The following is a 14,051-nucleotide window of genomic DNA, read 5'->3' on the forward strand; positions in this document are numbered from 1 at the left end:
TTACAATAGCGCCGGGTAGATACCCACCCTCCCATACAGTGACAAAGGGCAGATATCCACGCTCCCAAACAGTGACACTGGGTATATATCCACCCTCTCATACAGTGACACCGGGTACACCATCAGTATCCCACACAGTGGTTGCCACACTAGTCTATGGAATCGCGACACTACTGAAAAAATTGATCTGTGAATATGCTGCCTAGCTTTCACTATGTAGGGATACCTGAAGTAAATATTTCAATATCGATATTTTGACGTGTGTTATAGTACAGTTTCTGTGTTAACGACACTTCAGTATATCCTGGGTAGACATAGGACATGATCTGCTAGCTGAATTTCGGCTTCAGGGACAATGGCATTGACTTAATCCATGACAGAATTATCAAGTGCTGTTGATGAATTCCTCGTTTTGTCCCATGGAGGTGTTTTTGGTCGTTTTTATCCAATTCATTACAGGTAAGTTTTCTTCATTGCACGGCCAAAGACTTCAATGTCTCTTCTCTCTCTCTCCCCTCTTTCTCTCTCTCTCTCTCTCCCCCTCTCTCTCTCTCTCTCTCTCTCTCTCTCTCTCTCTCTGTCCTACCACTAATGTAATGGTGCCACCTGTTTCTATATCAACCCGAAACCATTATTTTGTACATTGTATCTATGTACCTTTGTGATATCCGGTTTAGGTGATGCCGTTAATGGCTGGAGTTGATTTCATGTGTTTCTGTCTGTGATCGCCACATGAGTTTTGATAGATTGTGTTGATCATGACTGTCTGTGTCAAAATCATTAATCATAGGAAAGGCTATAATGACCATGGTCTAATACAACATATACTAATGGTAATGAAAATGGAATAATACCCCAGATATTAGTAGTAATGATCATTAGTTAATAAAACATATACAAAAATGTACCAGTAATAGTGATCTTGGTTGAATACAACATATACTGGTAATAATGAGCATGGTTTAATACAACATATACTGGTAATAATGATCACGGTTTAATACAACAGATACTGGTTATAATTATCATGGTTTAATACTACAGATACTGGTAATACTGATCATGGCTTAATACAACAGATACTGGTAATAATGATCATTAGTTAATAAAAGATATACCAGTAATAATTATCATGGTTTAATACAACATATACTGGTAATAATAATCACAATTTAAGACAACTTATGCTTGTAATAGTTATAATGGTCGAGTACAACAGATACTGGTAACAATGATCATGTGTTGTGTTGGTTAGGATGTGGTGTGTTAGTTAGGATGTGTTGTGTTGGTTAGGATGTATTGTGTTGGTTAGGATGTGTTGTGTTGGTTAGGATGTGTTGTGTTGGTTAGGATGTATTGTGTTGGTTAGGATGTGGTGTGTTGGTTAGGATGTGTTGTGTTGGTTAGGATGTGTTGTGTTGGTTAGGATGTGTTGTGTTGGTTAGGATGTATTGTGTTGGTTAGGATGTGGTGTGTTGGTTAGGATGTGTTGTGTTGGTTAGGATGTGTTGTGTTGGTTAGGATGTGTTTTTTGGGTTCGTCTGCTGTGTTGGTTCGGCTGGTGGTGTGTTTGGTTGGCTGTTGTGTTGGTTAGGATGTGTTGTGTTGGTTATGATGTGTTGTGTTGGTGAGGATGTGGTGTGTTGTGTTGGTTAGGATGTGTTGTGTTGGTTAGTGTCTGTGTTGGTTTGGTTGGTTGTTTGTTGTTTAGGCTTTTGTGTTTTGGTTCAGGATGTGTTGTGTTGTTAGGATTGTGTTGTGTTGGTTAGTTGATGTGTTGGTCGTGTTGGTATGTGTTTTTGTTGGTTTCTTGTTGTTGTGTGTTGTTTGTTGTTCGGTGTTGTTTGGTTGGCTGTGTTGTGTTGGTTCTGATGTGTTGTGTTGGTTAGGGTGTTTGTGTTTGTTGTTCGGCTGTTGTTGTGTTGGTTCGGATGTGTTGTGGTTGGTTGGTGTGTGTGTTGTTGGATGTTGGTTGTTGGTTGGTGTGGTGTGTTGGTTGGTGTGATTGTGTTGTGTTGGTTGGTGTGTTTTGTGTTGGTTTGGCTGTGTTTGTTTGTGTGTGTTGTGTTGTGTTGGTCGCTGTGTGGTTGTTGTGTTTGTGTTGGTTAGGCTGTGTGTGTTGGTTGCTTGTTTGTTGTGTTGTGGTTTGTGTGGTTGCTTGTGTGTGTTTGTGTTCGGATGTGTTGTGGTTGGTTTGGACTGTTGTTTTTGTTCGGTGTGTTTTGTTTGTTGATTTGTGTGTGTTTGGTTAGGCTGTTTGTGTTGGTTGGTGGTGGTGGTTGTGTGGTTTGGTTGTGTTGTGTTTGGTTATTGTTTTGTTTGGTTGCTGGTTGTGTTGGTTGGTGTGTTGTGTTGGTTAGGATGTGGTGTGTTGTGTTGGTTGGTGTGTTTGTGTTGGTTCGGTGTGTTGTGTTGGTTGTTGTTTGTTTGGTGTGTTTGGTTCGCTGTGTTTGTGTTGTGTTCGGGCTGTGTGTGTTGGTTCGGCTGTGTTGTGTTGGTTCGGCTGTGTTGTTGTGTTGTGTTGGTTCGGCTGTGTTTGTGTTGGTTCGGCTGTGTTGTGTTGGTTTCTGGCTGTTGTTGTGTTTTTGGTTCTGCTGTTTTGTGTTTGGTTCGGCTTGGTTGTGTTGGTTCGGCTGTTTGTGTGTTGGTTTCGCTGTTTTGTTGGTTTGTGTTGGTTTTGGTTGGTTGTGTCTGTGTTGTGTTGGTTGGTGTGTTGTGTTTGGTTGGCTGTTTTGTGTTGGTGGTGTGTGTGTTGTTGGGTTGGTTTGGTGGTGTTGTGTTGGTTAGGTGTGTGTTTTTGTTGGTGTTGTGTTGTGTTGGTTAGGATGTGGTGTGTTGGGTTGGTTGTTGTTTGGTTGGAGTGTTGTGTTGGTTGGATGTGTGTGGTGGTGTGGTGTGTTGGTTAGGATGTGTTGTGTTGTGTTGGTTAGGATGTGTGTGTTGGTAAGGATGTGGTGTGTTGTGTTGGTTAGGATGTGTGTTGGTTGGTGTGGATGGTTGTGTTGTGTTGGTTAGGATGTGTTGTGTTGGTTAGGATGTGTTGTGTTGGTTAGGATGTGGTGTGTTGGTTAGGATGTGTTGTGTTGGTTAGGATGTGTTGTGTTGGTTAGGATGTGTTGTGTTGTGTTGGTTATGATGTGTTGTGTTGGTTTGGATGAGTTGTGTTGGTTAATAGGATGTGTTATGTTCTCTTGGATGTGTTGCAATTTACAACAATTGTGTTGAACGCCCAATACGGAGGAAGTCAATGAAGAGGAAAATATTATTTTCATGTTTCGATAAGAGAAACATGATTATCACAGAACTACCTAGAAGCATTCTGTCGACAAATATGCCATTGCATTTTTCCTGATTAGTTTTAATCCGGAGTCTTCATCAAATATTAGGATGTTCGTATACGTGGATCGCTACCACAGTGTGTATTCCACGTCATAATTACGTTTGTAATCCTGGTAAATACTAGCCGCAATATAACGCTCGGCTAGAGATAATTTCTCATTAGCTCGACCGGTTGAGCGTAAGACTAGTAAGCAAGAGGTCACGGGTTCGATCCCTAGCGGAGGTAGTGATTTAAATTAAATTAATCATGTGCTATGCTACATTGATTCCTACAGAATACATCCTCGTGCAACATCCACACTCTCGTGTGCTTTTAATGAGAACAAGATGACGACCATTTCTTTCTATCCAATCAATAGGCTGCATCTCTTACGATAACAATAGTATTCAAATGAAAAATATAAGAGTAGGCTGCTGCGTCTACAGATGTGTTCAGCCATCATTATTGTATGAAGGTTGATAATCGCTAGATTCAATTAGTTTTCACGTGTTATTACTTATATAACCAGTCTGTAATCCATCGAGGCGTCTATTTATTACCCGAATATCACACAATGATAAACGTGGATCCGTTAATTACGTTTTGGGAAAATAACACTGGTGAAAGGCTGGGGTGTCGATAATATCTCGGTTCCAAGCTCATCAGTAGGCTGAAACATGATAGATCGTCTGCATCAGTGAATAATTTAATACAGTGTTTTTCGTATATATACGTTACAGCTTTAGGTAACCGGATCGACCTTTTCCATATAGGTATGGATTGTAGGTAGAATTAACTCTTATAGGCTATGACACTTTCTGTCACATATGCTGATCGTAGAGTACTGATATGGTTATTTGGAGAAATGCCAATATCTTTCATTGTGTACATTATTGATGCATCACCTGGGTTTTAATTCCAGTCATTATTTGTTTGATAGCTGTATATATAAGACCTTTGTTCTGTGTGAACCTTTTTGTATGCTATTTGTCATGCATGATGCTCAGGATACTTTTTTGCTCTGAAGGTCCCCCGAGAACTGCAACTAGAGAGATGTACCGACACAAACGACACAAGGGGATGCCTCATAACATTCGTTACCCCTCAGCAACCACTGTAACATGCATTATGTAAGAACGCATTCGGAACTCATTGAATGTGAATTAAGCAGAGAATTATCACAAGCACTTGCGGACTTGCAATTGCGTTGTTGGTGACGGAATGAAGTGTCCATGGAATGCTTCAGTACTATGGTTCTTTTATATAACGGTAGATTCTGGGAGGGCACCCAATCGCTTAACATCGTGTACGTTGGGATTCAACTGTTAAAAGGAAGTAAAATGAACATTGATAATGTCTAAAGTACTTGAAATCAAGACACTTTAGACTCTTCAACATCTGTCGATCACCTCGACACTTACGCCGTAACTAGGCCTAACAGTTTCGGCTTACAACTACTTTTTATAATAAGTGTAATGACTTCAGTTACCCTATTGTTATTTTTCCATTTCTTGATAGTTACATCCATGCTTCCCCTACCTACATATTATGTGTGCCGTTTACATGTCCTTGTTGATTCGATATACAAGGACTTGTTCCCTTTATCATCATTTCCTTTAAGATAACAACACAAGGTTTCGAGAGATACCGGTTGATGAAGACAACGGAGAAGTTTATATGGTCGACATCGTGATAATTCTTTTTAATTCCTTGTAATTAAGTTATGAAGTCAAACATGGTCGATGCTTGTTGATCTTCCTAGTGGTCGTATTGTCATCACCTTAGTTCTCAATTTTATGTGACTCAACCCGGATTTGACATAGATTTGTGTAACCCTGGTAAATACTAGCCGCAATATACCGCTCGGCTAGAGAGATCTTCTCTTTAGCTCGATCGGTTGAGCATAAGACTAGTAAGCCAGAGGTCCCGGGTTCGATCCCAAGCGGAGGCAGTGATTTAAATTGAATTAATCATGCGCTCTGTTACATTTGTATGGCGAGTGTCGCCGTGACCTAGATTTGTATGGTGAGTGTCACCGTGACCTAGATTTGTATGGCGAGTGTCGCCGTGACCTAGATTTGTATGGCGGGTATTGTCGATGACAAAGACGCTTACCCTTTCAGAACTCGGGATCTCTACTTGTAATTTGTTCAATGCCATATTTGGCTCCATTTAATTGATATTGAGTTGAAATTGTGGTTTCGTTGTTATAGCTGTATTATCTGTTTTCATTGGGCATGTTCTGGCCGTAACTTATGAATTAAAGGGCGCTAGTCAATTCTAGATTCGAGTACGTGTATAAGTTGCTTTGTGTTTCCCAGCAGCGACTTGACAAGAGCTTTAAGTCGTCATGGTCATGGCAATATGTTTAAATCAATTTCCAATTCAGCACAAGGACAATCCGCGTAACACGTAATGGATGCTAATTAATTAGAACGTGATTTAATTTTAATTGGATCCTATTTGTGAAGTTCCTCAATCAAGTAATTTTCAATGGAAACGGAAGTTTGTTTTAAAAACATCTTTTATAACTTCTTTACTATTGAAATGACACTAATGAAACCGAAATTGCTATAATATCCTTGGAACACTTGTTTGTGCTCTTTCTGTATTTTGTTTGCTTGCTTGGATATTTACTTTTACAGTTAGATTCTGGCTGGTGACGTCCCCTGGGCACCTGGCCTCTTATGAATTTAGCTTTCTGGATACTTGTTTTCGCCTGAATCTGGCTGTTGGTGTCTCCTTGACACCGTATGATCCCATAAGCTAAATATCCGTCCTCATACGACCCTGACTGTCGGTGTCTCCCTACACATCTATGCTAATACAACTGTATGACCCTGGCTGTCGGTGTCCTTAGAAGCCAACTTATGTTTAATGCTTTCACAACAGTCATGCCATATGAGGACGGGTGTCATTGGTCTATAAAAAGGAAAGAAAAACAAACAAACAATTGCACGCATGCACACATGGGCTAGGTGTCAACAAAACAAATCTCAAAACCTTCCAGATCATTTTTATTCAATCAAATGTTTTCTTTTGTGTGTCGTCTGCTCAATGGACGCTGAGGAGTCAAAACCTTATTTGTATCATTTTATCTCTTTGTTTCCCTATCTAATTTTCTTAAGCTCTAACCATCAGTATTAAATATCTTACTTTTATTGCAAAGCCGTCACGCACCAAACAACATAATTGATCAAGAGTAATTGGTATAAGAAGACTTATAAATATTTCACAGCTAACATGGTCCTGTGACACATTGGGATCGATACATAGTGTACTTTCCACCAGGCACTAGAGACTTGTACCATAAATATCACCGTGACTATTAAATTTTATATTTACACATTAAGTGGATGTGGAAATCAGAGTTACTTTCATCACATAGATAGTAACATACATAATTAACTATTCGGCATATCGTGTTGTTGAACTAATTTCAATTTGACGAGGCTATGAGGCTGTCACCCAGCCGGCCGTGTATAGGCCTAATATGTCAAATTTTGGCTTGTCTTTTACTAGCGAACCACAGCTGTAGGAAATTTCCCTGTAAACTTCTTCCAAAATTTCATTTTTTTTTCTTCAGAAAATTAAACCTGTAAATTATACATGCGGTATCGAAAGTACTACATGTTTCCATTGGTGTTGACATTAGCAACATGGTTGCCACCATATTGGATTATATGGCAACGTCCGTTCGTCGATCCTCTGAAGCATCAATCGGAGCCCTCGTCATTTTCTCCGAAACAAGCAGACGGGGGCGAGGTGTTCCGATTGCTGAAGCATATGGTTTTGGGCGAAAGCATCCTAATTCTATATTCTAAAATCTAGCAGCGCAATTTTTATTGGTAAATAAATCGTTGACCTTCGGTCATCAAAATAGTGACTCCAACTGAATTTCTTTGGGTAACCATGTATGACGGAAGGGAGATATGAGATATGATTTTTTTAAATTACAATGTAGATTAATTGTATGGCAACACTGGTCAAATGACGGAATCATGACGTCACAATGGTAACATTTTCATTGATAAGATAAGACGCCAATATTGGCAATGAGATAGCCACCAGCTACTACAAAAGACAACCGCCTCTATATGACATTATCTTATCATGAGGCAGTCTTTGAGCAAACCAATAATTGGCAATAAAGTATACATGTGTATAATTTATGAAACTCATTGCTTGTGATGTATCTCAAACGAAATCAGATAACTCACACTTTCATAATATATTGATGTAGCAATGACGTCAGGTGGTAATTTTCTGATAGACTAGTATATACTCAGTATGTACATTTTATATTGGACGTATCGATCGCAAAAGATTTACATAAAATAGAATTCTAAACATGTAAACGGCAGTTCCTCACAACTTCTAGGCCATGTTTGGATCCGGCGAAACCATTGTTTGCTTTTCTATACAACTCTGTATATTCCTCCCAGTAGTATCGATAACGAGCCTGGAAAAACGGCGATATAATCAACGTGTTTATTCTGAACAGTGAACCCTGGGTACATTAGTTCTCTACGTCGGCATTGTGTTGATTGTGTATTATGCTGTTTCATTTTACTCCTGGAAATATTGGGTACTTGAAGCGACAATTTGCTTATCTCTGTTATGTATCGATCGGCGATATTTTAACAGTTTGTTTTTTTACTACTCTACCGTGTTGTTACTGGTAGGTAAGCTATAGTGTTACAATGTGATCGGGTTTCTCTATTTTTAAACGCTTACTTTAGGAAATTGCGTTACATAAACCATCCCAAATCAATAAAACTACATTTGTACATGTAAAAGAGATGAAGATACAAATGAAAGAATGGGTCTTTGATTTTTTAAGCAATTTTAAGCTTCTGCTAAGTTTCAAAGTTCTGACGATCTTACTACGTAGATACGTCAGAACTTCTTGCATACAGAGAATGAGCAATTTTTCCGACCCACCCTCAGATCGGCATTTGGACAACATTTACTCCCATTCCCTTCACTCTGACAAATAAAAGGTTTACATCATTTAAAACATTATCATCAAGTGCTCTCGCTGTTAACACTTTCATAAATTCATAAAATCCAAAATCGTTCAATATGTTAAGCTTAAATGAACTTTAAAATATCCACATCAGTAGGCCTATATTCAGGTCTCGGAAAACTTCAGGTTAAGGATATTAAAATTCACAGAAACAAAATGTTTATCTACGTTACGTCAAAGCTTTGCACGTCGCCTCAGATAACATTAGTTATACCACTGTACCAATCACTAAGATGATTATGATTATAAATCATTAGTGTTTCTACGTTACGTCAACGCTTTGCACGTAAAATACATTAAATCATTTTGGTGATTATGAAGCTGTTCCAGCAAATAAAGATACGGCCTGATGCGTGTTGTTAGTGGGAATTAATTGAAGGTTATCAATGAAAAGCAAATAAATCTATTGATCGGTCATCGGACTTTAATTATTGTCAATATTTCCGCAGTATGGGCAACAATAAATAATAATGACATCCTGGGCATCGTTCTAGTACATGTATATGCCACCCACATTGCATTCATGATAATATAGTCATTGACAAATGATTCAATCTGGTGATCGAGCACACCAGGTGTGTTCAAACTCTGTAAATGATATTAGAAAAAATCCTGTCAATACCGTACATGTAATATATCATCTAAATTAATACACAAGGGTTTCCTCTTGGTACTACTCTCCCCCCCCCCCCCCCCCCCCCCCCCCCCCCCCCCCATGCTACATTACATTATACAAACCTTTGCGTTTCCATCACAGTTAAGAGAAGTGAATGATTTAATGTGTTATAACTCGTTTATATTTGATATTGATAGTTTATAAATTAAAAGTAAATGATTACCAGTTACCACATGGTATCTGCCGTACATTCTATATTTTCCGAATCTAACACGAGATGATTTTAAAAAGCTGGAAAAATCACCTACAAAAATGCATTCATAGCGTACGTTATTGGCGAAAATCCGTCCGGTTTATGTATGAAACGACTCCTATATCTGCATCAAATTAGAATCACGATTTCACTTAATAATAGGCTTGTTTTTTGTTGTTTTTTTAATTTTTTTTTTTAACTTTTTTGTTGTTGTTGTTGTTTGTTTGTTTTTATATTTTCATGACTGTTTCACGTTTTGCTTGTTGGTAGTTGTCTGGTGCAACAACACCGATGTGTGTACCAACCTCCATGATAAATTCACGTGTGAATACGGGTGCTGTGGTGACTACCGGAAAGAAAGGTGCTGCTCTTTTGCCGGAACCATAGTTGGTATAGTAATTGGTGTTGCCCTCTTCATCGGCTTCATCGCAGGACTAATCTACTGCTATATTAAAAAGAGGGGACGACCAGGCTCCATATTCCCCTGTGGGTCCAACAGATCTGCTCCTAGCCATGACCAGGGGGTGGTACAGCGACGACAGCCCGGCCGTCTCACTGTGATACAGACAACCCATTGTTATAACGCAGGTACGTATAATTACGGTTTGTGTCATGGGGGTGTCTCATACAGCTCTCCCATGCCATGGGTTTCCTGTTGTATAGGGGCCGCAATGCAGTCTGGGAGATATTTGGTGTTGACTCAATATCTCCCATGGTTCCTTGTTGTGACCGCAATGCAGTTTGGGCGTTTGAGGGAGGTTTTGTCTTAATGTGTAGGTGATCGCAATGCACTCTGGGAAAGAGCGGATGTTGTTTCAATCTCTCCCAGGATTCATTGCTATACAAAAGACCATAATGCACCATGGGAAAATATTGGATGTTCAATGAATCGCTACAAAGATTCTATTGTCTGTTGAATTAATTTTTCCCATGATTCCTTGCTGTGTTGGAGACCGTGATACGCACTCTGGGGTAGATTGGATGTCGACTAAATGTCTCCCAGGGGGCATAGGGGAACATATCTTACACTTTAGGAGAAATAAGGTGTCGTCTGAAAGCTGGCATTGCCAAATAATTGTGATGCATTCCTAAAATCACAGAAATATAACTAAATAATATAAACGTTCACAGTTCATAGTATGATGACATGAATAATTCCGCCATTTTTGGTCCTCTGAAAGCTACCACCTTTCTATAAATATATTGTAATTTACAGGTCTAAGGTTTGGCACAAAGCTGGTCGATTGTTGGGAATAATGCTTTCTAATGTTTTGACTTGTGTAAGTCTTACTATATGTGTTAAAATAAAAAAATTAATCAAAATGGATTAAAAATAATAGAAATATAGATATGCAAAATGCAAGATGTCCCGATCATGCAGGTAACATTTCCATGAACATTGTCTACTTCGCATAGCATTATTTACAAAAATGGCTATAGTTTCTTAAAAAATATATATATTAAAAAAAATTACACGGGTATTCAATCTAGGTCGTTTTTACATATTTTCTTACGAAAGCTTTTGTATGGAAGCATTCCATGTCATATTTACGCCGCCTATTGAGGGACGCTGTTAATTTTTCAGTTCGTCTTATTTGAAAGACAATTGGGAGCTCGAAGCTTTTTGTACTCGTTAAAAATTAAAAAAATAAAAACAAAAAAACAAAAAACAGATTCAATGCAAGAGGTCCAATACCTGATGTGACCCTAATATTGATTCTGTTTGTGCTAACTTCAAAGTAGGGAAATCAATTGTAAAGGATATGTGCGAGATTACATTGCTACGTATACCAATTACCAAAGAACTGATGGACGACATCAACTTTATTCACAGTAGATATATGTTACATCTATCCTCTTATAAAGTGTTATGAAACAAACTAATGTCTTGACTAAAATGATTAAAAATCAACAAAAATATCATCACATACTTCAATCAATAACACAGCCTTTTAAATAAAATGTCGCTGACTCGTGTTTCAAAAGTTCGATCAGAAATGGTCGATATATCTTGACAGAGTGATGTCGGTATTGTATCAAATTTACATTCTGATGAGAGATTCAAATAATCAAGAAAAACCACTATCAAATATTTATTGTTAATTGTATTCTTCGTTAATTACCACGAAAAATCTATGCAGTGGTGCGTTCAGTGTAAGCGTGGGAATTTAAACATTCATAGATTCTGCGTGACTATCGTTCTGCCCCATTACAACACTTGGGATCTTAGACCTTTCCTCTCTTTCCTCACTGTTTTATCTTTCTGTGCTTTTCTCTATAGGTGTCTCCTTGACACACGTCCTCATATGACCCTGGCTGTTGGTGTCTCCTTGACACACGTCCCCATATGACCCTGGCTGTTGGTGTCTCCTTGACACATGTCCTCGTATGACCCTGGCTCTTGGTGTTTCCCTTGACACATGTCCTCATATGACACTGGCTGTTGGTGTTCCTCTTGACACACGCCCCCATATGACCCTGGCTGTTGGTGTCTCCTTGACACATGTCCTCGTATGACCCTGGCTGTTGGTGTTCCCCTTGACACATGTCCTCATATGACCCTGGCTGTTGGTGTTCCCCTTGACACACGTCCTTATATGACCCTGGCTGTTGGTGTTCCTCTTGACACCCGTCCTCATATGACCCTGGCTGTTGGTGTTCCCCTTGACACACGTCCTCATATGACCCTGGCTGTTGGTGTTCCCCTTGACACACGTCCTCATATGACCCTGGCTGTTGGTGTTCCCCTTGACACACGTCCTCATATGACCCTGGCTGTTGGTGTTCCCCTTGACACACGTCCTCATATGACCCTGGCTGTTGGTGTTCCCCTTGACACACGTCCTCATATGACCCTGGCTGTTGGTGTTCCCCTTGACACCCGTCCTCATATGACCCTGACTGTGGCGAGGACGTTAAACCCCTAATTAACAAACAAACAAACATGAATCTCGATCAAGGAAGACTTGTCTGAAACAGTTTCTTATTAAAGGTAGACGTCAAACAACAGAACACAAAACGGGGGATATGAAATGGTCGTTTGTGTGATTCGGGTCAACTCAGTCTAAGGGCCCTATTATACTAGACAGCTGGCCAGATTGTTGTGTCGCGCGTTCAGAACAACAGTTTGACGAAAGCAAGCGAGTAGTCGGCAGTGTTCTATTGAGTGAAGTAGCCACCATCTACTACAAGGAGACGCCGTCTCTCAAAATGCCCCTGGCTGTTCACGGGGAGATAAATTCAATAAAACAAAGAAACATGTTTCAATTGAAATATATTTATATATGTACAGTATTTGTTTGTTGTTATTTTCAGGGCGAGGTAGACGAGGAATACAAAGTGCCGTGGCAGGTTATGAAGGATACGTGCCTTACTCAGAAAATAATGTGCCGAGCGTGAAGCCTCCCCTTCCCCCGGCCTACGAGCCTGCTCTCCCTCCCCCTCCTCCCTACTCCGCACTGAGTGGTCGGACAAGCACTGGGATTAGTACCGTCGACAACTACGACCCTGCACATACCACACCCCCTGTATCGTGACCCGAGGGGGATGTATAGCGACTCTCGGAAATCCTTGTTTTAACAGTTTTGTGAACCGGTGATTTCCAAAGCGAAATTTCCACTCTGGCGATAGACAACATGGATCTCAACATGACCCCGGAATTCTAGTGTACAATGCACAGAAGGATTTAAATATGAGCCGGTAAATTTCCATCACATTCATGACACGGGAGTTTTTTTTCTGTGGAAAAATGATCCATAGTTTCTGGATATAGATAGTAATACTTAGTATACATGAATAATATGCCGTGGTCTTTGAAATTCATAATCTTTCTAATATTTCTAAATCGAATCTACCGATCTACTGATTTCCTTCTTGGTCGTGTCGGCATATGGTCACCTATCCCACCCCTCAAAAAATGTAAATGTAATTGGACAACAACATGATATTCTATCTCCGAAGTCGGTAATTACCACCTCCCCCAGGGATCTCCCTCCCCTCCCCTCCGTCCTTAATGCCTTTTGTATACTACTGTATACTTATACAGTTGTCAGGTTTTTTCTGTGCCTTAATAAAGTCGTCCGTGTTTCCTATGATCCCAATACCAGACGTTAGACATTTTTGACAGACATTAGGTTTAGTGTAGTAGGGTAGCACTGTGGTAATACTCTCGCCTTTCAACTTGGCGGCGAGGGTTCGATTCCCCGACATGAAAAGGTATGGGGGTCATCTATCCGACCACGTGGGTCTTCGCGGGGTACTCTGGGTAAATTGCAATAGCTTTTTTCGCAGCTAGTTGTTGTAAAATAACTAAAGGGTTCATATTTAGTGTGGGAATTGTCTGGTGTTGGGGTCAGGGGAACGTGGGGCAAGCCAACCTTCAATCTAAGGGAAGATATCATTATTTATTTGAGATAATATGTCAATTATTTCACCGAGAAAAATATCGTTATGGCATAGGCCTATTATTTCATTCGTAAAGTTACGTCTTTTGCATATTGTATATTTCATTTAAAGATCTCGCTTTTAAAACGTAATATTTCTTTAAACGTAATAATCAAGATACACGAAACTTAGGTGTACATAACTTAATAGAATAGTAATACATTTTAACTGTTTTAAAGACAAATTACAATAATGTAAGTTGCTTTAGAGGTACAATATATCCCTATTAGATATCACATATTTCTGGTCGATATAAATATACATCTTTTTCGTTGTAAATAAACATTTTTATCTGACCATAAAAGATGTACAAATGGCTCTTTAAATGATGTGACAATGGCAGTCTTAAGATAAATGATATATTTCAAGCTCATCAAAGATGTTTTGTACA

General features: G+C 39.4%; 1 protein-coding gene across 1 annotated transcript; it reads left to right on the forward strand.

The window, feature by feature from the left end:
* Window positions 1-213: 213 nt before the first annotated feature.
* LOC117330779 lies at window positions 214-13,784 on the forward strand. The gene is made up of 3 exons (XM_033889261.1): window positions 214-459; window positions 9,488-9,805; window positions 12,533-13,784. Exons 1-3 carry the CDS (start codon window positions 399-401, stop codon window positions 12,751-12,753), a joined length of 600 nt encoding a protein of 199 aa, XP_033745152.1. The 5' UTR covers window positions 214-398; the 3' UTR covers window positions 12,754-13,784.
* The last annotated feature ends 267 nt before the right edge of the window (window positions 13,785-14,051 follow it).

Source organism: Pecten maximus, chromosome 7, assembly GCF_902652985.1.
Source record: "Pecten maximus chromosome 7, xPecMax1.1, whole genome shotgun sequence".
Lineage (NCBI taxonomy): Eukaryota > Metazoa > Mollusca > Bivalvia > Pectinida > Pectinidae > Pecten > Pecten maximus.

What these genes read in the sequence shown, in the direction of transcription:
- LOC117330779 (XM_033889261.1), top strand. Translation starts at nt 399, where the DNA reads ATGAATTCCTCGTTTTGTCCCATGGAGGTGTTTTTGGTCGTTTTTATC. An exon ending in TTTTATCCAATTCATTACAG is followed by an intron (nt 460 to 9,487) that starts GTAAGTTTTCTT and finishes GCTTGTTGGTAG; the next exon opens with TTGTCTGGTGCAACAACACC. An exon ending in AACCCATTGTTATAACGCAG is followed by an intron (nt 9,806 to 12,532) that starts GTACGTATAATT and finishes TGTTATTTTCAG; the next exon opens with GGCGAGGTAGACGAGGAATA.